Raw genomic sequence first — 27,737 nt, forward strand, 5'->3', positions numbered from 1 at the left:
GACTGTTTTCTTTATAGGTGAGGCATGGAGCATCATATGAGGTAATATCAATTCACGCTCGTGATTTTGGTGTGTCTGTTTGGAATTGGTGGGGGAGGCTTAACTGGTGGAAGGTGGAAAAAACAGCGAAATAAATAAATGAAGGCATTCCTTGGATGAGATTACACGTTCTGAGGATTTGTGTACAGATGGCTTGGCCCCTGGCTCAACAGCATAAAAGGCCTATTCAGTTTGCTCATGATTAGGATTATTTTTTTCATGTTTTTGTTGGGCTACTGCGGTAGTTGAAGAATTCTAAGTTAGCTAGCATATGGCAGCAGCAACCCTCTGTACCGCTGGCTCTTTTGTTTATCTCGTTATTGTTGCACTGTTTAATAACAGTTGTAGGCCATAGTTTGGGGCAAAGGGGTTAGTCCACCCTAGGGAGGTGAAGGAGCAGCAGAATTGTGGATTATGGAAATATGAATTGATTGAATAAGAATTGCTGCTGCTGTAGAATGGGGCTCAAAGGAAAACAGACTGGGAGCTGGCAGCAGCACTGGAATATGATGTGAAAATGACTGGTATAATACTGTGAAGTCTTGGACATTCACAGCTGCTGTCATTGGGAGCAAAAGCATATATTTAGCTCATCAGAAAAAAAAAGGCTTAAAGGGACAAATAGAGCAGACAGATGGAAGTGAATCTATTCCCTTTAGTCTTTTTTGCAGCTACTTTGGTTTGTACGTTTGATTTTTTTTTGCTGTGCTAGTTCAGATGTTTCTTGCACTTTTGATATCATAATTATTAAAACATAATCTAACTTGTACAAGTGTAGAATTTTACATTGTAATTTTGTTTGCCTGAACATTGTCTAAAATGGGATATCTACATCTCTGTGTTTCAACAAATTTTATATCAAATTAAGAGTTTTGATTGTGTCTTCTCTGACATGTTAATAAAAGCAATTTTCGCATTTGATTCTGCTTCAAGCTTTTCTATCCATTGGAGTAACAAATGTAATTTCCCGAGTCTAAGCTAGTTTCACTGAATCAAGCCAATTTAATTTCCAGCCAGCATTTGAAACTGCCTTTATGTGTGTAGCTCCTGATACTGCTTTTAAGCTGAATTATAACAGGAAAAGCAAAAAAAAATCAAATTATAGAAATGAGTAGGACTGATTTAAACTGGTTTTTATAGGCAAGCCTTTAGGATTGATTTCAGCATCATCACACAGCTTTTCAATACTTTATCATTCTGAAAATTAATGAAGTTTGCAGCAGGAAAAGCCAAGTCATTTTCAAATTTGAATTGTATATTTAAGCATTGAGACTTCTTTTATCCCTGCTGTTCATGATTTTCTTTACTGTTTAGATTACTTAGTGTGGAAACAGGCCCTTAGGCCCAACAAGTCCACACCGACCCTCTGAAGAGCAACCCATCCAGACCCATTCCCCGACCTAACACTGCAGGCAATTTACCTGTAGTGGCCAATTCACCTAACCTGCACATTTTTGGACTGTAGGAGGAAACCGGAACACCCGGAGGAAACCCACGCAGACATGGGGAGAATGTGCAAACTCCACACAGACTGTTGCCTGAGGTGGGAATTAAATCCAGGTCTCTGGCGCTGTGAGGCAGCAGTGCTAACCACTGTGCCACCGTGTTCTTGCTGTTAATCTTCTGGAAATAGTTGGACTGCATTTCAATGGGTATGTATTGTCAGCCAAAGTATCATGGCTGATGATGACAAAAAAGAGTAGATTCTTTGGATAGCATCTTCCAAATCCAAAACCATTACCATCTAGAAGGACAAGGGCGGCACATACAAGGGAATGCAAGTTCGCCTCCAAGCCATTTACCATCCTGACTTGGAAATATATTGCTGCCCCTTCATTACCACTGCCTTAAAATCCTGGAACTCTTTCTCATTCAGTTCTGTGGGCGTTCCTCAACTGAAGTCTGCAGACTTTTAAGAGGTCAGGTCGGCACCATCATCTCAAGTACAATTATGGATGGGCAAGAAATGCTGGCCCTGCCAGAAATGCCCACATACCATGAATCATTAAAAAAAAAACTGGTCCACTTGGCTTGTCCCATACAACGGCAATGGCTCGTGTATTACAATGTAAACACTCTTCATCATGCCTGAAAGTTACATCATCAGCTGGTAAAGGTGAATGAAAAAACTAACCCCTGACCAATTCCTTTATTGATGGCATCATATTCTAGCAGAGCAACCTAACCCTAATAAATCTTATGCTGTATTAACATTTTTGATGAAGTGATCTCTGTTCTGGCCAAAAAGAAATCAGGCTTATCTTTGAAGAAATTTAGTGGTTGGTGCATAATGTTTTTCCGCAGGTCCTTTCCTTGCAGAGTAGAGAACCATCTCCCATCATTTGTTCTAACTTTACCCCACCTAAAATTGTGACCCACTTGTCCTTTCTAGCCAAACCTGGATATTAATCTTGTGTGTCATCCCTGCAAATGCTTATATTACAGAGCCTCAATATGTCAGGAGATATAAACTGAACAATATTCTACTGAGGCCTACGGACAGATGTCTTTCATCTTCAAGAAAACGTTCCGATCCATATCCACAAAAGACTGATTTGCTCTGGCCACCATCACCTCATTATAAGATTATCACAGGGTGAGATAGGGTGGACAGTGAGAGTCTTTTTCCTCAATTGGTGATGGCTCGCACGAGGGGACATTGCTGTAAATTGAGGGGCAGAAATAGAACAAATGTCAGAGGTAGTTTCTTTACTCAGAATAGTAGGGGCGTGGCATGCATTACCTGCAATAGTAGTCGACTCTCTATGTTTAAGGGCATATAACTAGTCATTGGATAAACATATGGATGAAAATGAAATAGTGTAGGATAGATAGGCTTCAGATTGGTTCCACAGGTCAACGAGGAGTACATGGCTTGCATTGCGCTGTAATGTTCTATGGTCATAAATCATTATACACCTATGCACCAGAAAATTCAAGTCTGTTTTGTTTCCTGACTATAGTACTCCTTTTGTAAGCAATCATTTGTATTTAGTGTTTGCTGAGTCAGCAAATATAACATTGCTCTTGTCTAAGTTAAAACATGTTTTTTTTCTTGCGTTCTTTTAACAATAATGGCTGAATGCCTTTATACATCTGAATCAGTTTGTAAAATTTGATCAGCAATAACAGTCCCAATGCTCTCGTATAATTTCGTATAGTTTGCTAATTTGGAGATTGTTGCCCAAACAATTACTTTCAATGAAAGAACTAGATTTGCAATGATGTGGAGATGTCAGTATTGGAATAGGGTGGAAGAAGTCAGAAGTCACACTATGCCAGGTTATAGTCCAACAAGTTTATTTGAAATCGCAAGCTTTCAGAGCATTGCCCTATTCATCAGATGAAGTGAGAGAGAAGCACACAGATACAGAATTTATAGGCAGAGAGATCAAAAGATCATACAAACAGTGTAATTGGAGAGTTGAATAATAAGTCTCGGCAGGTGATGAAAAGTGTTGGACGATGTGAGTAAAGTGTCAGCAGCTGAGTAACCATCAAAGGGGTTACCTATAATCCAATTAATGAAGCAGAGAGATAATTACAAAAATTAAAAATAAGGTGGTGCTGGAGACAAACTGAATAGAGGGAATAGCATGATAGGTATAAGAACTGCATGCTGAGGGTCTAACCAATGTAACAAGTAATCCAAAACTGTAATTAGGGTAGCAAGGTTATAACAATTCTTCAAGGTAATAATGGCAAAACAGGACAGGGAGGAGGATTTTACAGATACCGTACAGTGTGTTGGGGTCGTGTGTAGTGCGACACATACCCAAGATCACGGTTGAGGCTGTCTTCATGGGTACGGAACTTAGCTATCAGTTTCTGTTTGGCGATTCTGCATTATTATGCATCTTGAAGTCTGCATCTTGGAGGATCCTTACCTGAAGATTGGAGGCTGAATGTTCTTGACCCACTGAAGTGTTCCCGACTGGGAAGGAACACCCCTATCTGGCTTTTGCTGCACCATGTCCATTCATCCGTTGTTGTAGTGTATGCATGGTCTCACTTACATACCATGCCTCGGAGCATCCTTCCTGCAGTGTATGAGATAGACATCATTGGCCGAGTTGTCTATTGGTTGAGTCATACGAGTTGTCTACCTCATATGCTGCAGGCAAGGATGCCCTGAAACATGTTATATCGGGCGAGACCATGCAGACTCTATGACAACAGATGAATGGAGACTGCGCAGCATTTGCTAGACAGTGGTGATGCTTCCCAGTCGGGAACACTTCAGTGGTCAAGAACATTCAGCCTCCAGTCTTCGGGTACACATCCTCCAAGGCAGCCTTTAAGACACACAACAATGCAGAATCACCAAACGGAAACTGATAACCAAGTTCCGTACCCATGAAGACAGCCTCAGCTGTGATCTTGGGTTCACGTTGCGCTAAATGTGACCCCACCACACTGTTCTGTATCTGTAAAATCTTCCTCACTGTCCTGTTTTGACACTGTCACTTTGATGAATTGTTATGATCTTGCTACCTTAATTAGTTTGTTCAGTTTTGGATTACTTGTCACTTTGGTTAGACCCTCAGCATGCAACTCTTATACCTATCATGTTATTCCAGCCATTTGGTTTGTCTCCAGCACCATCTTATTTTTAACTTTTTATAATTATCTCTCTGCCTCATTTAATTGGATTATAGGTCGTCCCTTTGCCGGTTATTCAGCTGTTGACATTTTACTCACACCGTTTAACACTTTTGATCACATGCAGAGACTTATTATTTAACACTCCACTCACGCTGTTTGTATGATCTTTTGATCTCTCTGCCTATAAATTCTGCACCTGTGTGCTTCTCTCTCACTTCACCTGACAAAGGGGCTACACTCTGAAAGCTTGTGACTTGAAATAAACCTGTTGGACCATGACCTGGCGTTGTGTGACTTCTAGCTTAGATTTGCTAAACAGCAATGGTCTTAAAATCCAGATACTATCAGTGTCTGGTCTTCTGTAAGATACAAATCCATCAGTAACCTGTAAGCTTTGAACTAATTCGCAGTTGAATGTTTTTTGGCTCTGTTATCAGAAGCTTAAATCTCATAAGAGAAACATTAGAGGTCATGACCTGTATTTGCTTGATTCATCTCATATTTGCTTCTTTGCAAAGATATGCATATATTTTACTGAGCTTAGACAAGGAAAGTCCTGGTTTCATTAGACTGCTTGTCCAATCTCTTCATTGAGGACCAAATTAACACTACATTCCTGCAATAGGTAGAGGGTAGGGGAAAGGTTTGCATGAGAGGATTCTCATTGAGGAGACTGAACAAACCTGGACTATATTTTCTGTGTTAAGTAAAATATTTGAATGTCTTTGAGCAGAGGCAATAATGAGATAAATAAGTCTAATATAGGTAATGAAATCTAATACTTCTACACTGCATTCACATTCTATCTTGGACCCCATTCTGACAAATTACTTCCGTCAGAGAACATGTTGTGTAAATGCCTCTTAATTCCCAAAGGTGATTGAATAAAACTTGAGAATATCTATCTCCGCATAAGCCAGCTGCCCCTAGTAGAAAACTAGCTACTCTTTGACTTTATCAAAAACCATCTCTGTCCTTATGCATTCCTTAAAAAGGAATTCAGAGCTATTTTAGGAGAAAACTGATCCACTGTGGTATGAGTAAACTTGGAGGTTTTTTTGGGTGTGTTTTCACATGTCTTAAGTTATATTTCACTGGCATAAATTCAAGATTTTTCTGTCTTTAATGGAAAGCTATCAGCATGAGATGAATGAAAGCACTTGCCAGTTCTACCACCTGTAGCATTGAACCAGTCACTATTGCATGGTTGTAATTTGCTTAGAAACTGTTGTTGGATTCTCAGAGGACCTCCGTTCACAGTATGCACTATTAAACACTGCGAGAGATGAAAATAGCTGTAATCATATCTAACATTGATGCATGCAAATAAAACTGTTACTTTCTGTTGAGTAGCTTAGGAATTATTAATATCCCACAAGGAATTCACAGCATTAAAGAATGTTTAGCTACACACTGCTTTGCGAATGCTAAGGCTACCGTATGTTTGCAGCAGTGTTTGAGCAATACTGTGTGCACTGTTACAATAACTTGAAGCAAGCGTTCTCAAGTAGGTTGCTTTAAATTTTCAACATTAGACAATAGACAATAGATGCAGGAGTAGGCCATTCTGCCCTTCGAGCCTGCACCGCCATTCAATATGATCATGGCTGATCATTCCTAATCAGTATCCTGTTCCAGCCTTATCTCCATACCCCTTGACTCCACTATCTTTAAGAGCTCTATCCAACTCTTTCTTAAATGAATCCAGAGACTGGGCCTCCACTGCCCTCTGGGGCAGAGCATTCCACACAGCCACCACTCTCTGGGTGAAGTAGTTTCTCCTCATCTCTGTCCTAAATGGTCTACCCCGTATTTTTAAGTTGTGTCCTCTGGTTTGGCATTCCCCCATCAACGGAAATATGTACCCGCCTGCCAGAGTGTCCAGTCCTTTCATAATCCTATACGTTTCAATCAGATCCCCTCTCAGTCTTCTAAACTCAAGGGTATACAAGCCCAGTCGCTTCAGTCTTTCCGTGTAAGGCAATCCTGCCATTCCAGGAATTGACCTCGTGAACCTACGCTGCACTCCCTCAATAGCCAGAATGTCTTTCCTCAAATTTGGAGACCAGAACTGTACACAGTACTCCAGGTGTGGTCTCACCAGGGCCCTGTACAGCTGCAGAAGCACCTCTTTGCTTCTATACTCAATCCCTCTTGTTATGAAGGCCAGCATGCTATTAGCCTTCTTCACGACCTGCTGTACCTGCATGCTTGCCTTCATTGACTGGTGGACAAGAACACCCAGATCTCTCTGAACAGCCCCTTTACCTAATTTGATACCATTGAGGTAGTAATCTGCCTTCCTGTTCTTGCCACCAAAGTGGATAACCAGACATTTATCCACATTAAACTGCATCTGCCATGCATCTGCCCACTCACCTAACTTGTCCAGGTCACCCTGTAATCCCTTAACATCCTCATCACATTTCACCCTACCACCTAGCTTTGTGTCATCAGCAAATTTGCTAATGTTATTGCTGATACCATCTTCTATATCATTTACACATATTGTAAAAAGCTGCGGTCCCAGCACGGATCCCTGCGGTACCCCACTGGTCACTGCCTGCCATTCCGAAATGGAGCCGTTAATCACTACCCTTTGTTTCCTATTAGCCAACCAATTCTCTATCCAATCTAGTACTTTGCCCCCAATCCCGTGCGCCCTAATTATGTCTCAAACAAATTGTAACAGGCAAAAGTTTCTTGTCTCAGATGCATTATTTTAATGGAACAGAGTTTTTAGGGAAGGTTTTTTTTACATCCTTTTGAAATGATTATAGTAATGAGTATTTTTTCATTCTGTTTACTTGCTGCAACACCAGTGCTTCAGTTCTGACTCCTCTGGAGCCAAGATTCTCCAGTTATGCAGAGTATGTTTTACATCCAAGAGAGATTCCATTGCAAGCAACGGATGGAATGAGTGGGTAAAGCATCCTTGGGAATTGGCACAGGCTGATAAATTTGCATTTCTGGCTTGTTCCATGGTTTTGCTGGGCTGGTCTGCTCTAGAATAGCCAAGAGGACACATGGGAAGCATTTGTTGGAAATCATGCCATTCTGGAAAGCTTCTGGTAAGGGCCAGTGGATATGAACAGATGGAGCACCATAGTCTTTGCCAATATATTCCTGCACAATTGACTTTAGTGATGCATTGACAAGCAGAGCCTAACTGACCATAATATTACTCTGGTATAATAGGGTTGGCATTGGCAGGCATACGGGAGAGGGCAACCCATTTTATTTCAAATGTTTGTTCGTAGGTTTGGAGCTCTTCTCAGAGATAGCATACCCGCTTCCTTCCTCCTTACCTGAACTATAAAAACCACCTCACTAATCAGCTCCCTCCACTCAGTAAGATGCTTAAATGTTTCCCACCCAACGAGCCCAAAAGACTTAGTTTATGTGTGTGTCCTTTTATGATGCGCAGTTTTCATTCTGAAGACTTACTGTTTTACTAGTTTTTTTCTGAATTTGGAAGAGCTGGTCAATTATACATTGATTTAGACTTTTCATATATTGCATTATGACAAAGTAGGTCTTTAACCTCCTTCTAAACCTTTTGTTTAGAGATTTCTGAATTTGACGTCATAAAGGAGTGTACCTTTGTCCCAGTTATTTAATCCTCTAAAATTTATTGCTCTGCTTTCCTTATGCTTGAGAATGTAATGGAAAAGTGGAAGTACTGAGAGTTAATTCTCTATAATGGAGTCTACTGTTCGTGGACAAAGTGCTTGATTGAGTATTTCTTCACTGTTAACCTCAGCTAGGCAAGATATCTCCTGGGAAGGTTCCTGTGGTAGAAACCTTAAGAGGAATCCACTGCTTTGATAGCAGACAGAGCTAAAATATTTATGATTTTTGTTAGAACTACAGAGATCCGAGCATAATCATAACAAAGAGGATGTTTCCTCAACGATATTCACCACACTAATATTGCTGGGAATGAACACAGTTGAAATGTAGTTGAAAAGTAACGCTCTTAAGTTTTCAAGTGTTTCATATTCCCCTGTTAACTTATACACTTCACACAAGTTACAATGATTTTTATTGAGTATGCATATGGGATTTATAGCATTTGTTTTGGTGTGATGCATCAATGTAATAAAAACTCTGTCCTTCTATGTCGCACATCAAAAGGACAAGATTGAAGGAGCACAGAGATTTTGCATCATGAAGGATATTACAGAGATAGGAAGGAACCAGGTCACGGAGGGGTTTAAAAACAGAGGAGAATTTCAAAGTGGGACTGTAATTATTTGGACATCAGTGAGTAGAGGGGCAATGTGCAAACAATATTTGTGCATATGCAGTCCAGTTTTGTAGGACCTAGTGGGCGGCACGGTGGCACAGCAGTTAGCACTGCTGCCTCACAGTGCCAGAGACCTGGGTTCAATTCCCGACTCAGGCGACTGACTGTGTGGAGTTTGCACGTTCTCCCCGTTCTGCATTGGTTTCCTCCGGGTGCTCCGGTTTCCTCCCACAGTCCAAAGATGTGCAGGTCAGGTGAATTGGCCATGCTAAATTGCCTGTAGTGTTAGGTAAAGGGGTAAATGTAGGGGAATGGGTGGGTTGCGCTTTGGCGGATCAGTGTGGACTTGTCGGGCCGAAGGGCCTGTTTCCACACTGTAAGTAATCTAATCTAATCTAAATTCTCAGTCCAGCACAGAAATGATGAGCAAATGTTTGTGTGCAGTGTGTGATGGAGTAGAATACTAATCACAAGAATTTTATTGACTATATCATTAATTGCAGCAATGAGGAAATCTTGTCCCAGTATCTCGCCTTATTTGTTTTCACTAACAATTTGTTTCTGCAGTTGCTCATCTATGAGATGCACTGCAGTAAATGGATAGGTAGAATTTAATGACAATACTTGTTTATTTTTTCGTGCTTGTCCTTTTGAAAAAAGAAATGAGGAAAGGGAAGAGAGAGCACAAAGAAAGATCGGTGATTAAAGTAAAAGAACATCTAAATGCATAGGAAAAAAGTGGGCCCATTACAGAAATAAGTAGCAATAGTAGGTGCAGCTGGAATCCACAGGTAAAGTCTAAATGAGTACTTTACGTCTGTGTTCACGATAGGTAAGAAGGATGCAGGTGTAGAAATCAGGGAACAGTGCTGTGACAGACTTGAACAAATTACAATTCAAACGGAGGATATGTTATCACTTTTAGGCTTAAATTTAGATAAGACCCAGGTGAGATGTACTCCACACTACTGGAGAAGACAGGAGGAGATTTTCAAATTTTCAAATCCTCCTTAAAAAGGGAGAATTGCAAGTTAAATACAATCTGTTACACAAGGCCAATCTCCCAATCTCCAATTATGAATTGACACTCCGAACATTCTCACAGGTTACAGGGTCACGACTGGTGGATTGTGACCCCAGCACTGATGCTAGGAGCATTAATAATAGCACAACGGAACTGTGATCCTATGAGTGACTCCTGTGGGTCTCTTAAAAAGATCCTGATCCATAGCTGTAACCATATTTTGCCCATCTCTTGCCAACCATTCCTTAATATAGCCCAGTATGTGGCCACCGTTATCAGAGAGTTCAGTCCTACAATGAATCCTTTAGTACAGTAATTTATCAAAAACTTTCTTAACATCTAGGTGGAGAATGTTTACTTGGCACCACTCATCCACCAACTTCAAAACCATACAGTTTGATTTTTAAGTTTTTATTTATGAAGCCATATTGATGGTTCCTAATATGTCTCTGTCAATCCCAGCAATTGTCTCTTGCATTGCTAACAATTCTGCTGAACATCTCTCCTACTCCTGTTGTCAAATTAATAGGAGTGTATTTTAACAGATCTGTTGTCTTGTCAATTTTTAAAAGAAAAGCCATGTGCTCCTTTAGCCCTTTTCCAGTCTGAGCACCATGGAAGAGTACAATGAGCTGCTTTAGTGTATGGGATGTGGATCCTCACTGTATAGTGTTATCTCCCTAAGAACCCTTGAAAAGTTATCATCCACCCGAACTATTTTTTTATTATGGAGTTTTTAATTCCTTCTAAAACCACAAAATTAATTTCATTTAGTATTAATACTTTTTGACATCATTCAATTTTATTAGTTGAGTACCATATTTATGTAAAATGTGATGCAAAGGCTATATCCAACGAGTCCTTAATAGTCTGCCCTTGGAACAGTTTTCAATGGTCAATTAAAATTCTTGACTTTGATTCTTTCCATGACTGATGACTGCAAAGACTTCTCCCATTTCTTCCCTAATGTCAGTGATTTTCTTTTCCTTTAGTCTTTTCACTCAGTCGAATAGTTGCTGTTGTTATCTTTAGCTGTTGCTTGTATTCAGCTGTGCTGTCACCTCACGGAAGGTGTAGATTTAGAGGAAATGTGCAAAATAAGATTGAATGAATTGTGCGAAGATCTTTTTTGACGGGAGTTTGTGAAGACAAATTTACGGTGAGTCTAGTGTTGTGCAATTTGCTTTTCATAATTTTGAGATTTAAGTTCCATTTTCAGAATTTTGCCAGCTTCTGGGATGGCAAAGTCATGCAAGGATTAATTCCCCAGCATTGAGTGCCAAAGTGCTGCTGGCAAGTGCAGTCATTGGGCCCAGATTTTCATCCATGTTGGGGTCCTAACTCTCTCACTAAAATTCAGTCCTTCAGATTTGCAGCAGCATTCTCTTGAGGTTATGTTATACCCTTCTTTTCAGTTAGCTGTGTCTAGAGCTAATGTTTTTCTATCTGCTGGATCAACAATTGCACGAACACAGAAATGCAGATGGATGTCTCTAGTTCATTAAAGGTGTAGTATATAAGAGACTGTTGAAATTTTGTAAAACCTGCAAATGTTGCAGGAAAATGCACCTCTGAGCATTTTGAAAAGCTGAAGCAATCATTTGTTACGTTTAAAATATCTATCAAGCAAAACTAAGTTAAATTAGAGCATGTTTTAAAACTTAATTTCTGCATTCCTACAATTCAATAAGCTTGTCCCCTGTGACAGTAAGAATCTGAGAAATCTGAATCTGCACTTTTTGTGGTTGACCAATGCTGGAATTAGTTAAAAGATTGTGACTCTAGAATGTGGATGACTCACTCTAGAAATTCCACCAAATTAACTGCTCAGGGATCCATGACACTTTGATTATAGAGCTGATTGGGTTAGACGTGGCATGAATCACCATATTCATTATCTTGGGAAATGCGTACTTTGCTGTACCAGTATTTCCCAGCCTCTTCTGAGAAGACCCGTTGTTACGTCTAAAAGACAGTTCACTAAACTTGAGCAAAATTAATGAGGTCATGAAGTCATGGAGTCATAGAAATGTACAGCATGGAAACAGACCTTTCGGTCCAGCCCATCCATGCTGACCAGATATCCCAACCCAATCTAGTCCCACCTGCCATCACCCGGCCCATATCCCTCCAAACCCTTCCTATTCATATACCCATCCAAATGCCTCTTAAATGTTGCAATTGTACCAGCCTCCACCACTTCCTCTGGCAGCTCATTGGGTAATCAATTGGTTCAAGCAATTGATTGGTCAAATCTGAATCAGTTCAAAATCATGATGGACTCTTTCTCAAACAACGTGATCAATTGAAAACAAAACCCTGGTGCTTTTTATGTATTCTGTAGCCCTTGTTTTGATGATGTGATGATGACCACAAAATGATGATATATGTTTAGCATACTGATTTATGTGCTTCAATTCTGGCTTCTTGTACAGACCTAATTTTAATTGCTGTATCATTGATGGCTTTGGCTTCAGCTGTCTTGACCTAAAACTCTGCAAATGCCTTTCTAAACTATTCCACCTCTCTACTGTTTCTGTCATGCACCTTGAAATACGCACCTTTGTTTTTGATCAGTTCACCTGACATCTCCTGTCCAATCTTTTTTTTTTACTCTTCCTGAAAACCACCATCAGCTCACTTCTGTTTTAAAGGTGCTAGATAAATGCAAATTGTTGCATCAACACACCTTAACATTCTCTCAAGAAATTCTGAATTATGAAAAAAAAATGATCAGCTATGGGAAGTCTACACTGGGCCATGCTCATCATATAATTAATATCATCCTTAATATGGAAGCCACATTCCAGGCTTAGCCTCTCGATGTGTTGGAAGTTTGGACTACACAAGAGTTGTTTGAAGATGGGCTTCAGGAGTTGTATTAATCAATTCAATGGCAATGTTGTGTCCGCTTCCAAGTTTTTGTAATATTGTTCAGCCTTTCCAATTGTAGTATAAGTACCTCATATGGACCTTCCTTGGTTATGTGTAGGAATACTCGTTACTGTTTTGAATAATACCAGCTGGAACATTGAGTATTAGTTGGCAAAATACATTAAAACAAATTATATTGACGATATTGTGGCTGAGATTTCCAGTGAAGTGAATGGTATAGAGGCCACATTTTGCACTCTTCCCATTTGAACTCTGGAAGGCACACTGTTGTGTAAGGGCCTGAAAGGGTCAATGCCGAAGTCATCCTGAAATCCCACACATTCTAATGATATTATATGGACTTGATGGGAGAATAACTTCAGCTTTTGAAGGAGTAAGTCCTACCATCCAGGTCTTCCTCACAATTTCTATAATGCCAATCATATATTAATGTAACATATACCTGGTTGCTAGCATGCAATTAACAAGGCAAGAGACTCTTAGTAAACTACCAAGTGGTATTCCTTAAATACATAAACCCAAACAAGCCTCGTAGATCCGACCAGAAAAGAGAATAGTGGCAATAAATCCACCAGATAGTGCTTGCAACATGATGATGGTGTTGATTCATCTTGCAGCATGCACCAACAACGTGATCATGGATTTCATCTTGTTGAAAATTGGATTGTTTTGGCAAGAGCATTTTGGATTGTTGACCACTGAGGTCCACTAACCATGGAATCGTTAGCCAATTTAAAAAAAGATAAACTTCATTTAACTGCTTACAGTGATTCTATTTAAGGCTTCTCTTCCTATTTCTGCTTAGAGGAAATCTACTCTCTTATAATAAAAAGGGAGGACACATTCTAAGATCCAAGCATGGAGGGAGACATCAGAAACAGAAATTGTTTGAGAGTGTTTATGTGTCACTTCACAGTGTTTCACTTCAGGGGACTATTTTCTCTATCATCTGTGTGGCTCAAACAAAGTACACTTCTTGGATTATGGATTGAAAATAGCACAGGACATTGCTTCCTGCCTTAGAATCATGAAATCTCTACAGTACAGAGACAGGCTGTTCAGACTATCGAGTCTTTACTGACCCTCTGAAGAGTATACCATCGAGACCCGCCCACTCCATCTCTATAATCCCATGTTTCCCATGGTGAATCCACCTAGCCTACATATCACTGGACACTATGGGGACATTTATCAATGGCCAATCCACATAGCCTATACATGTTTGGACTGTGGGAGGAAACTGGAGCATTCAGAGGAAACTCATGCAGACAAGGGGAGAACATGTAAACTCCACACAGGTAGACACCCGAGGCTGGTTCTTGCTATTTTGAGACAGCAATGCTAACTCCTCCACTTTTGATTCTAAAAGTACTCTTTGCAGTGAAATCAATTTGCTCTCCTCCTATAAAATCAGCACTTCCATGTTAGCTTTCAAGCACAATATCCAAGAGATTAACTTCAGCGACAGACATGAGCAAGGAACACTTCATACATTTTTCCTAGTTGATTTTAACCTTACTGCGAAGCCTCTTCCAAGGTTACCTACCTTGAAGAGGCTCTTCTCCTCTCTCTACAAGGATTTCAGTGAGTCTCTTTCCCTCCCTCCCTCTCTCTCTCTCTCTCTCTCTCTCTCTCTCTCTCTGTCCCCCAAGCCCAAACCCCTGCCCATTTATCTTTCAGCACCTCCTGGCCCACAAGCCTCATTCCTGATGAAGAGCTTATGCCCTAAACGTCAATTTTCCTGCTCCTCGGATGCTGCCTGACCTGCTGTGCTCTTCCAGCACCATACTCCCTTCTCTGATCTCCAGCATCTACAGTCCTCACTTTCTCCATGTTCAATCTTAAGCAAATCATCAGTCAAAATAGTCCTTGGGATTGGAATAACCAAGCAATTAAGAAGTAAGAAGCATTGGTAATTTTGTCTTTTAGGAACACTAGGCTCTTTTTTTTTAGTCATAGTCTGTATTCCAATATTTCTTGTTATGTTTATTTTCTGGTGTTGGAGAGACAGCTTGGATTTTTGGGGTTAGAGAGTGGGTGGGTATGGAACTTGTGCTCCATACACTTTTTAGAAGATAACAGAGTCCCTCTTCAAATTGTTTCAGATGTCAAAATAAAAATGTCATCACCATTTCATTTAGGAAATAGCCAAGACAACATCACCACCTCATGTTGGCACAATTTGACGCATTAGTGCCAGTGTTCTGTCATGAAAAGTTGCACTTAAGCCAATATCCTTGAGGGTAGTGCACTACAGTTCTTGTATGCTGCTCTGAATTCGACTCTGGTTTCTCCCATAACCGTTAGTGATGACATTGATAGTCATGTGGTGCAAAAAAGGAGTATTGATGTCACCTGCCAGGATAGTTTTGGGCATTAATGTTGTTAAAGTCTGTACTCTATGTTTAAACACTCATGGAATTTGCTGGTTGGAGGTTTTCAGCTGACACTGGTTGGAACATCACAAATTAATTCTCACTTGTAAGCCCAACAGCTTTTTGGTTCTTACTGTGAAATAACACCGGTTGAAATGCATATCAAAATCAGTCCTATTGGGTGACTCAACAATTCTCTGTAGAAAAGGGGTTTCTGGTAAGCTCATTGACCTCTTCCATTTTCCCTACCAATCAGTCATGTCACTTGTTGCAAATGGAGAAAACTACCATAATTTTTGTTCCCCTCTATTGGCAACAGACTATGCAATTTTCTTTTCTCGCCTTGCTGTAATATTTTATTGAAAGACATTTGGAGTGAATTTACAGAACTACAGATTGTTCGTTGCGGGACAATTGTGCAAGGCATATTTTGCTTGATTGGGTATGACAAGACTCAGTGATTCTCAACCGTTTTTAACTGTCAACTTTACATCTGAATGAAAGAAGTTTGATAATGTGTTCTGAGCATAACTGTGCATGTTTGCATTTGGCCAAAAACTGTTTGAGAATTTATGCTGCTGCAATTTACTCCTGCATTTGCTTTAAGAGATTTCCTAATTGACTTCCTGTTACTGTGTTGATTTGAGGCTTCATTGAAAATAGTGCTTCTGGCGATTTAAAAAAAATTGCAGCATTCACCTTTCAATGTTTAAGATTTTTCTTAAAAAAAGAAAGAAAAGTGTGTTTTTTTCCAACAGTACTCAAGTTTTGTTCTACCAAATGGCAGTTTGCACTTTTATGATGGAAATTTTTTGCCTAATATATTGGCTATACTTGTTCGTTTGACATGCAGACACAAATAGAAACTTTCATCATACAACTCACAAGGAATTTGAGGAAGAAAAAAGAGCTGTGTTTTGAATTGCTATCGGTTTTCAGTTTCCATTTAGATGGGCATAGCTGTACTACTAAAACCCAAAACAGTCTAAGACAAATCAGTTATCTTGATTAGCACATTATCTATTCATTCAGACATTCACCCCTTTATAAAATAGCTGAAGTGTATAGTATCTGTAGTCTATGCTGCAGCAACCTGCTCGAAACATTTTCAGCGGCATCTCCAAAACCTGTAATTCGATATCACCTGGAAGGATATCGGTAGCATGTGCACGGGAGCATCGCCACTTCCCAAGTTTCCTTCTATGTATCCTGTCATCTGGAAATGTTAAGTCATTTACCTCATCATGGCTGGAGTCTCCTCCCTAATCATGTGAGCCCCTGCACAAACACAGTTCAAGTTGGCAGCCCACCAACAGGTTTTCAGGGCAAGTCAGAACTGATGATAACTGGCAGACTTGTCAGTGATGTCCGCGTCCTCAGAGCTAATTGTTTAAAAAATAATTTTGTGTCATGCTCAAGGCAAGGTGTCTTCTATCCAGTCTCTTTATAATAAACCTCATTCTGTGTCGTGTTTTTTGCTTTGTTCTGTGCATCTTTGTTTCCTGTCAGTAGCTGTAGAATTTGTCTCCCAAAAGCGTCCAGCATTTTAAAAAAATTGAGCAGTGTTTTTTGTGTTCTGCTAGTGATCCACCAGAGTTAAAGGATCGCTAAGTTTTGCTCAAAATGATCCCCTTTACGTGCACTTATTGCAGGTGGATATCAGTGATCAATCCATCGTATCTTATTTGGAATATCGTTTGGGAATCTCTTGAACTTGATTTGAAACATTATCCTCAACCTCACGTTTTATTTTGTTTTTAAGCCACTTACTGAATTGTATGTATACTATTAACTGTATGTATAAAGCAAATATCTCCCCGTGTCTGCGTGGGTTTCCTCCGGGTGCTCCAGTTTCCTCCTACAGTCCAAATATGTGCAGGTTAGGTGAATTGGCTATGCTAAATTGCCCGTAGTGTTAGGTGAAGGGGTGAATGGGTCTGGGTGCGTTGCGCTTCGACAGGTCGGTGTGGACCTGTTGGACTGAAGGGCCTGTTTCCACACTGTAAGTAATCTAATCTAATCTTTTCAGTCTATGTGGGACTTCAGTAAACCCGTTACGCAACAGGGTTTGACAGAGATTATCCATTTATGTTAGCTGAGGGTGTGTTTGGGGTGAGTACAGTTTGTTGATGAAAGTTGGCACTTCATTTTGACATAGGCATTGTTGAATGAAGTTGAGAGCTGTTCTCTCAATTTTGAGGAGAGTATAAACACATTTGCTGCATCCCAAAGTTATTAAGTAAGTAGTAACACTTCGTGAAAATTACAGTCAATTACATTTCATTTTTGCATGTCAAAATCACAATTGGGTTGCTGTCACAGTTACTAAGATGCTATTTTCCAGATTGAATCCATGCATTTTGTTGAAAATACTTCACACTTGCAAATTGATTGTCCTGTTTCTTTTAATAGAACATCTCCTAAACTAAGTTACATTTCAACTTAATTCTATGCATTTGTGATCTACAAACACAGCTAGATCCATATTTTCAAAATAGCAAATGTTGCATTTAAAGTTTGTATCAAAGGTTTTGGGTTATATGTCCATTTCATATGGGATATTTGATTAGTTGACCAAAAAGTTCCAGTATTGTAAATGAATGATTTTGATGAACAAACGTTAAAAATATATTCAAGTACCAAGTATGTTGGAAAATCAGAATTACAGATCACATGTGCACAGCGAAAGATTAATGTTTATGGCATAGGCCTTACAAAGACGTATCATCTTTGCATGTAATGCTTCACTTGAAATAAATCCTATGAAGATCTATTGTAGTGTCTGAAATCCACTTTGAATTTCAACACAAAGAAGTTTGCAAATATTCAAGTATTCTCACTACAATCTTTAACATTTGAATTTTGTTTTTGATTATCAGTTGTGCCGGTGATAAAATGTCATCTCTTCATATACCTTGGAATACACCAGAGAGCTTGTGTTAGAACTGAAAGATGTTATAAATTTGTTTTAGTTGTTTTTCTTGGATCTGCAGTTCACCTTCAGTTTTACTTCAATTCATGAAATAGATCAAACTGCTGCATAATATTAGGTAGTATATTACTTTTGCAGTGGGCTTCAAAGATTACCCATGTAAATATTAACAATTATGTTGAATCATTGTGGAAGATTTAAAAACTGCGCAGATATTAGTGGCATTATCAGCTTAGAAATGCAACTATACTTGCCTGCACAAACGTCCCTTGATAAAGCTGTAAGAGAAATATGAAATGCAATCAGATGACTTCTTTAAGGGATCTTGAGTTTTGGAAGTATTTTAAACACTTTCTAATTGAGCCCTTCATTTTTGAATGTTGGTATTACTTGTTTAAACTTTAATCTGGGAAAAATGTCTCGGTTTCTTTCTTGTATGAGGTTTAAATGTCAGCCAGTCAAAATTGCAAACCAAACTGAGCAATTTGTATTTATAGTACTTTGGGTATATTTTGAGAGAAGTTTTTAGATGCTAATTTTAATGACGAGTGAATTGATTTGTAGCAGAAAATGCAGATGCAGTGAATGTTTTGCCAGGATATTTGCTGATATAAAACATTGTCCAATATCTTCATTAAAGCATTCTCCATAAATAGAATTTAGGTCAAATTGACATTACAGTGCAGCATAATATGCATGGTCTCCTTTCAGGAATCTTGACATGTGGATGATGGCCTAAAAACACTCTGTCCCTGTCTAGAGAAGCAGATTAATTATAGAATCTTAGGTTCATCCAGTACAGAAGACTGTCTCCAGCCCATCAAGTCTGTACTACCAAAGAAAATGCTACTATGTACACTAGTCCCATTTGCCTGCACTAAATCCAAACCATCGAATGTTGTGACATTTCAAGTACTTACCCATGTGTTCTGTGAGATTTCCTGCCTAGCACCCTGTGGAAAAGCTCTCCTTCAAATTTCCTCTAAACTGCCTGCCTTTGACGTTAAAATTAGGCCATCTCTCCCCTTTATTGAACCTTGCACAATGGAAACAGCTGCTTTCAATTCACCCTTTCCATGTCCCTCCTAATCTTATACACCTCTATCAGGTTGCCCCTCAACCCTCTCTGCACCAAAAAGAAAGTAACTCGAGCTAACAAAGCCTCTTTCCATATGAAATGCTCTATCCCAGACAACATTTTCGTGAATCTCCCTTCCTCATCAGCCCATTGGGTACGCACCAGCTTACTAAGGAAGTACTCCCCTTCATTCTGAAATAAGTTTTCTTCTTCTTGTATACTTTCATTAGGATTCTGTGATTCAAGGTTCGGATTCTCTGAAGGAGAAAGTTGAATTCATTTTAAAATTATAATTGATGCTGGAGATGCACTTAAGGCTTCAATATTGACAATGTTTGTAATGACTCGCTTAGATCCTTATGTTCCAGATACGTTGCATAAAATATTCATCCTTTTGTTTTGCTTCAACTTGAGATTAGGCCAACAAGTTTACATACTTTAGAATAAACCAAATAAACTTTATGTTCCAAGGTTAGGAAAGTGAAACAATCAACGATTTATCTATATACAATTGCATTCTGGCATCCAGAACTAAGATGAGGTAAACATGGATTAATCAACATATTGTGGTTGAGCACCCCTTTTGAGAACATCAAATAGCAGAAGCAGGTTTCACTGATTTCATATCAAATCAACCAGAGTTCTGTGATGCCAAGGGTCACCAAATCTCATTGAAATTTTGCCTACTTCTCAAAGGATTCCAATTCACCACATTTGAAATTTAGACTCATAACTCCATCAAAGCTTCTCTGTCATGGGCAGTGGCAGTGGTGGTGGCCCAAGTTCTGGTAGTTCAACTTTTTCTTTCAGAAATACGTGCGCAGGGTTTCTGGGGACTGATCGTAGCTATCTAACTATCAGCACAATTTCAGCTTCACTGCTCAAGTGAAGGGTGCTGCTCTTGAGCTCCCAGACCTGATCTTTTTAAGTTGATCTTCCCGGTTTGAGATTGCATTGATTGGTTTGGCTAGGCTATGTTGCATTGACATAGTACAGATATAGTCCTATTTCCTTAGCCTTTTCTGTTGCCAGCTCACCTCCCAAATATTTGCTCGCTTTTTCCGAGGCTGGCTTCAAAAAGCTGAACTCCAGCATCTAATCACTGGCATAATTCCCACTGTCTAGATGCTCTAAGCAGATCCCTATGAGTTTGACTTTGCCACAATGTGCATGGAGCCCGGCAATAGCACATGAAATAACCTCCTCTAGTTCTATTACTGACAAACCGACTGAGCCAACTGCTGCTTCGTGACACGTGACTATTTTGAATGACCTATCCAAAACACTCTTACCATGTCCCACTCTTGTTCCTTGGCAAAGTTGAATGTTGCAATCATTGGAGCATCCTGTGGCATGACTACCACAATATATCCATGCTGCTAACTTTGACATAAGACAGATTTTACCATTATCTGAAAAAGTATTTGCGTCTTGCTTCATCATGGAAGGTGGTAGTTATTTGTCATGTATAGCTTGATGTTTTCAGCCAAACCTAGCATGAGGTTCCTCTGAATTAGACATACTAACACTCTCAGTGAGAAGTCTTAAGTGGCTTGTTGCTATTCCTAGTTTTCTGGGAAAGGTATCAGCCATGAAGTCCAAATAACTGAACTTATACAATATAAGCAAAAACAACAACTTTGTAGATTTGCCAAAGTTTTGTGCCAGACATTTTTCAACTTTGAATGGTCTGTTAATGTAAATATTGCCTGCTATATGCGTAAGAAAGCAGCTAATGTGTCAGCTTGGAAACATTCCTTCCCTTATAAAAATAAAGTCGTGAGGATGCAACAAGTCTGAAATAAAAGCAAACTGCCGGAGAGACTCAGCAAGTCTGATGGCATCCGTGGAGAGAGAAACAGAGTTAATCTTTCTAGTCTGTTATGACTCTTACACAGAGCCTGGCATAGAAGATTGTGGGGATGGGTTTGACAAAAGGCATTGAAGTCTTCAATCAATCATGATCAAACCCGGGGAGAATGTGCAAACTCCACACAGATCGTCACCCGAGGGTGGAATTGAGCCGATGTTCCTGGTACTGTTAGGCAGGAGTGCTAACCACTGAGGCCCCATGTCGCCCAGCAGTACAACGTTTAAACATAACAGCATGTGTGTGTCATTTCGCTGCCATTGCTGATATAAGTTTGTTTTGGTTCAACCAGGGAATGGAGTGGAAGCAAGTTCCCTTTGGTGGGTTGACTTACAATGATGGAGTATTCCAATATACTCATGGACTAGAGAGAACATAGGGTTATGTTTTACCTTGCAACTGAGGTCCCCAAATTTCATTTGCATGAGTAAAGGAGCTTCATTTGCTGATGTGGAAGCTGGAGCAACCACTAAAATCACACGGAATGGCACGCCAGCAGTTTGACAGAGGAAGCCCACAATCTCAGTTCGATCTTTGTTTTATGATTTGATTTTTCTGGGTGGCTTGGAGAGACTGAAAAATAATGGTTCAGTATTTTCTTGGTAAGTATGAGGAATGTGATTTTGAGCCAAATCATAGGACGTTCGGCCCCCAATGCTGCGCTGACCTGTGAACTATTCTCAGCTCGTCCCCCTACACTATCCCATCATCATTCATGTGCTTATCCAAGGATTGTCTAAATCTCCCTAATGTGGCTGAGTTAACTACATTAGCAGGCAGGGCATTCCACGTCCTTACCATTCTCTGAGTAAAGAACCTGCCTCTTACATCTGTTTTAAATCTATCACCTCTCCATTTGTAGTTATGCCCCCTCGTAAAAGCTGGCGTCATTATCCTAGGGAAAAGGCTTTCACCGTCTACCCTATCTAATCCTCTGATCATCTTGTGTGTCTCTATCAAATCCCCTCTTAGCCTTCTTCTTTCCAATGAGAACAGACCCAAGTCTCTCAGCATTTCCTCATACGACCTTCCCACCAGACCAGGCAACACCCTGGTAAATCTCTTCTGCATCTTTTCCAATGTTTCCACATCCTTCCCGAAATATGGCGACCAGAACTGTACACAATATTCCAAGTGCGGCGGCACTAACATTTTGTATAGATGCAGCATGATATTGTGGCTCTGGAACTCAATCCCTCGACCAGTGGAACCTAACACACCGTATGCCTTCTTAACACCACTATCAACCTGGGTGGCAACCTTCAGGGATCTATGTACATGGACTCCAAGATTCTTCTGCACATCCACCCTACCAACAATCTTTCCATTGACCCAGTACTCTGCCTTCCTGATATTCTTCCCAAAGTGCATCACCTCACATTTATCTGCATTGAACTCCATTTGTCACCTCTCAGCTCAATTCTGCAGTTTATCCAAGCCCTCCTGCAACCTGTAACATTCTTCCAAACTGTCCACTACTCCACCGACTTTAGTGTCATACCTGACATTCAGACGTGCTTTCAGTCACAGCCAGTGTATATGTTGCTATAGGGATAATATGGTGTTTCATTTAGAAATGTGCAGGTGTGCATTTTAGTTTGGCTGTTGGAACTGAGCACTACCATGGCCCAAAAGGATTTGCGTCTTGCTTCATCATGGAAGGTGGTGCAATGAAGGTGGTAATCATTTGGCATGATTTGGAGATGCCAGTGTTGGACTGGGGTGTACAAAGTTAAAAATCACACAACACCAGGTTATAGTCCAACAGGTTTAATTGGAAGTACACTAGCTTTCGGAGCGCCGCTCCTTCATCAGGTGATTGTGGAGGACACAATTATAAGGCACAGAATTTATAGCAAAAATTTCACACTGTAAATTTTTGCTATAAATTCTGTGCCTTACAATTGTGTCTTCCACAACCATCTGATGAAGGAGCGGCGCTCCGAAAGCTAGTGTACTTCCAATTGAATAATTTGTCATGTACAGCTTGACGTTTTCAGCCAAATTTAGCATGAGTCAACTGGTGTGGGCATTTATTCTCTGAAGTCAATATTTATTTTACCTATTTAAAGGTTTGATTGGGTGTATAGTGTCATCAAACCTTTTTAGACAGCAATTTCTCAAAACTGCCCTGTTTGTGATGGTGACCAATTGTTCGCTCCTTTCTACTGCATGTGGATTGCGATCCTGTGCTGGTCTGTATCCAGGATAGTGTTTCCTGAAGTGGGGACCCAGACTCCTAAAGGAGTCCCAAGGTCTAGGCTGTGGAGCTTTCGCTAACTTAAACCAGCTGCTTTCTAACTCTTAACAGGCAGGCTTCCATTTTCACAGGACACCCTGCCAGCTTTGCTCTCTCTCTCTCACACTTCTTTCTTACTGAGGAACTGCAACAGTGTTCAAACCTCAAATTGGTGTTCCAGGTGAAAAGGCTTTGGGAAGCACTGCTTGAGGAATTTCATCCCCCTCTGTCATGATTGAGAGAATTGCCTTTAACCAATATGGGTTATCACTGCAGATAAGGGCCAAGTTGTCCAAGTTGCAGCTCAACACTGTCCATCACAATTCAGAAAACTTATTTGACTGCACAACTATTGATAAGGAGGGGAGTGTCAGTTAACTCAGTTGGTTGGATGGCTGGGGGTGGGGGTTGGGGGTTGGGGGTTGGGGGGGGAGGGTGGAGGTGGCATTTGTGATGCAGAGTGATGGCAACAGCGTGTGGGTGTGTATTCCGTGCCAAATGAGGTCACCATGAAGGTCTCATCTTCTCAACCCTGCCCCCTGCCTGAGGTGTAGTGACCCTCAGGTTAAACTCACCACCAGTCATTCTCTCTAATGAGGCAGCAGCCCTGTGGTCTTCTGGAACTATGGTGTCTTTACCTCAGGGAGTTATGAACTGCAGAATGTAAAATAACATAGGAACAAGAGTAGGCCATTCAGCCCTTTGAGCCTGTTCATAAGGACTCTGTTTCTAATTTAACTTCATTTCTTCCAATATTACTTTCAACAGGAAATTCATAAACTGGAGAGCTTTCCTTTAGTTTTCTGTGAACTAAGTTTAATGAATGTTGATCAGGTCATAGTGACTTGTGCAGGTACCAGATGGTTCTTTCAATTCCAAACAAAACTGAGCAAAGTGGTATACTATATTTTGTAGTGCAGTGTCATTCTATAATTAATGAATATTTTTGTAATTCCCATTTTTTATGCATGTGAGATATTTGGATAAGCCTGGAGGAAAATCGAATTGATCTTTGGGATAAAGTCAAAAAGGTTATTTTTTTTAGTATTTGTGAACCCAGTATTGGAATGAACCTTCTATTTCTTCAGAGATGAGACCATTCTATACTTTCCAAAGGCTATGTACAAGATAGAAGAAATGTATATTATAATGTTTAATGTGACTCACATGTAATATTAGCTGTTCTTACAATAGTTAATGGATGACTTTATGCATGACTTACACAGTCAATACTCATTATGATAGAGTGTAGTGAATTAAATTGATATTATTTACCCTTTAAAGATTTGGAATACTCATGTGGATGAACAAGTTTGTAAAACTTGCATCAGTAGAATGGGGCATATAATGTGAAATCTTGGGAAAGACTGCACTGCAATTACATCGAAGTTTCTATGTCTCAGCATAAGTATATATATTATGTATATATATATAAAATATGTCAGCAGATCTGAACATTCATTCCCACTGCTGAAGCCTGTTTGTTTATTGATGCAATTAATTTCATGAATAGTTCCTTCAGTTTTCACAGTCATACCAAATTGCTACCCTGTAGGTGACTGCCCAGTGGTTGCATTCGCCTGGATTCATCAACCAAACCTGGTGGAAGTTAGGCTAATGATTTCAAACGAGCTTGTCTAATCTGAATTTGTTAAGAATCACCCTCAAAATTTCTGATTTCAAAACTCTTGCAGGTGTTTTGTTAAAGGAATGTGTTAGATTTCCTACATTGAAGATTATCCTCATTCTGTTAAATTAAATATCTCCCATCTACCACTGTTTTTCAGTCATTATGGAGAGTTTATTGTCAGCAATTTTAATAAGTATTCTTTGCTTAGTTTGGATTTTTGTTGCTGCCTTGTTCAAACAAAAACCTAATTTGTCAACTCAGGAAATCTGCTTTTCTACTGACAGTGAAAGCATGGAGAGTCATGTGGGTAGTATCCCTCTACCATGAAGACATTGATAATTTTTATATAAAGAATGTATCTACAGCGATTATTCCATTACAAAGCAGGCGAAAATAAGGTGGTTGTTTCAGTAAATGTTTTACTTTACTGTTACTGAGAAAAATGATTGAACCTTACATTTGAGAGAAGTTTAAGAATTTTTCAGTTCTTGCAATGTATTTTTGGAACCCATTCTACCATTTTTAAATTTTGTAGACAAATGCTGTTGTGCTGATAGACCGCACATTTCCAGCTGAAATAGTCAATATTTGAAATTGTGTGATGCATGTCCTGATGTACAGCATTACTGATACTTTTGCTCTGACTGTTAACTGTGGGGTGTTTACTACTGGTGTACTGAGATCTGCCGAGGCTGGTTTTGAAGGATATCTTAGGTTTATGTGTATAGTATTTAATAAGGTTAAGGTGCGAGCTGGTGCCTTTTAATTAGCATGATATCTGGCTTGGGAGCTGATAGAGAGCCTCATTGATTGATGTAAGTAACCTCATCTATCCTGTCATGGGAGTCCCAGTCGTCAGCTGAACTAGTCTGTCCCTTAAGTGGTGCAAACAATTTTTGTCTGAACTGTTTTTGAGTCTATAGACCTGCTGGCTGCATGAATTTAAAAGAGCATTGAGCTTTTTAAAAAAAAACATGCAGCCTCCCTGAGGGATGCCTGTGCCAGTTGGGAAGCGAGTAGAAAGCTTGGGTTCTATTCTGAAGAAAAAGAGAGGAATTTTAAACAGTGGTGATCAGGTTTAAAATGATGTGTATTACGAAAATTGTTTGTTTTGCAGAGCGTGATATACACAGAATACTGTGTTTGGTGAGACAATATTTCCTGCTTTGTCCAGATACAGCTGAACCATCGAACTAACAAGTGATTTAATTTCCATCTGTCTGTCTGTTTTAAATAACTGATTTAATAATTCACTCTTGTGATAGTAAGTGATTTTGAAACTTTTGGAAAACAGTGAATTTTAAAAAAAATACCTTGTGTAGCTGAGACAATGAAATCCACAAGTATTTTTGTTGTTGGTAGAAGCATTGTTTTGGATGATGTGTTGTATTTTTAATCTGCTATCAAATCAGTTATGCAATTTAAACAAAAACATGGCCTCCCATTTATTGAAGTGGCTAAAAATGTGTACAAACCAGTGTAATACATCGTAGTAGATTTAGAAATTGCAAGACAGCATAATGTAAAGTTCTGAAGGAAGGCAGCACTAGATTTAGTTGTTGAGGATTTTTAAAGCCCAAATTGCTCTGATTACACAACCAGAGCAGTTTAACAGGTACTGTTCACTCAGCTATTCCTGCAAAGAGTAAGATTTGTGTTTGATATACGCATCACTTCATATTTGCAAGTGGAGATCACTCTATTCTCATTAAAAGTTCATTCTATTATAAATTGTGAGTTTTCAATGAACCTGAGCTCGCTGCATCCTTTGCTATGTAAACCAAATCCTTAAACCAGTTCAAAGGTTTCCCCCACTGTTTGCTTGCGCAGTTGTGGAGAGTGCAAACATTTCATCACTGTGCATCAGCATCATTACAAATTCCTGAAAGTTTTATAGCAAGATATAAAATGACTTTTTTGTGGTGTATTTAGATCTTGTAAATGAAGTGGCTGCTGTGGTTACCATCTCGTGTTTCATTATTGTGGCATGAAGCTATTAGATTTATTAAAATCTAGATTTACTGAAGTGTAGCATGCAAGATGAAATGCTTGCCTCAAAGCATGTGGCATGTAGTTATTTTGTGATTCAAATAAACCTACTGGGATTTTATAGCACAAGTGAGGATGGTGCATTTATTTTAAGTTTTGGCATTTTTTTATTGCTACCATTTAGTATTTTTTCCAATTTGCATTGTCAGCACATGTTGCGTCTGAAGCCCTTGTGTTGACTAAAAAAAAACTGGTGGCTAGTCTGTGATGCATGTATCAGCAGACGTGGCTTACCCATATGGTGCAGTGCTGCTTGTAAAATCCATATGGTCCTGTTGAAGGGGATCCCAGTGGGGATGAGAGGGGGTGTTAATGCCCTTTAGGCCAAGCTATTCCCTCCTGGTGCTCCTTTCCCATTGTCAGTACAGCCTGCTGGAGCATAAATTTGATTCTTGTTAATAATCAATGAAGTTCATTGTAGTTGATTATTTCAATACAGGAGCAGCTATTTGTATATGGTTTTAATTCAGAAGGCTATACTCAGATTTTCTGTGGTAGATACAGTAGTGATTCACATCCAAGTCTTGCATGAGTCTAACGTTTTTTATTATTCTTCACAGGAAGTGCTACAGACTGTGCCGAAGTTTTGCTTTCCTTTTGATGTTGAAAGGTACAGTATTGCCTAATAAGCCAATCATTTTGCATTTTCCACTCTTTGAAATAGATTCCCATCTTAAGAGAGAACTTCCTAAAAATCCAGCACGGAGGAAACGTGAACATTTGAGGGTTTTTTTAAATGAAGGAATAGCAGA

The 27,737-nt window shown here is 39.6% G+C and overlaps 1 protein-coding gene across 3 annotated transcripts in view; it reads left to right on the forward strand.

Annotated features, from left to right (window-relative positions):
* The window catches only part of dennd1b (DENN/MADD domain containing 1B), a 300,181-nt gene that overhangs the window by 110,888 nt on the left and 161,556 nt on the right, over positions 1-27,737 (forward strand). For all 3 annotated transcript variants that reach the window (XM_072573886.1, XM_072573887.1, XM_072573888.1), the window contains one exon: positions 27,546-27,595. In XM_072573886.1, the coding sequence (XP_072429987.1) occupies positions 27,546-27,595 (50 nt within the window). The remainder of the gene's footprint in view (positions 1-27,545; positions 27,596-27,737) is intronic.

This window comes from Chiloscyllium punctatum, chromosome 7 (genome assembly GCF_047496795.1).
Source record: "Chiloscyllium punctatum isolate Juve2018m chromosome 7, sChiPun1.3, whole genome shotgun sequence".
Lineage (NCBI taxonomy): Eukaryota > Metazoa > Chordata > Chondrichthyes > Orectolobiformes > Hemiscylliidae > Chiloscyllium > Chiloscyllium punctatum.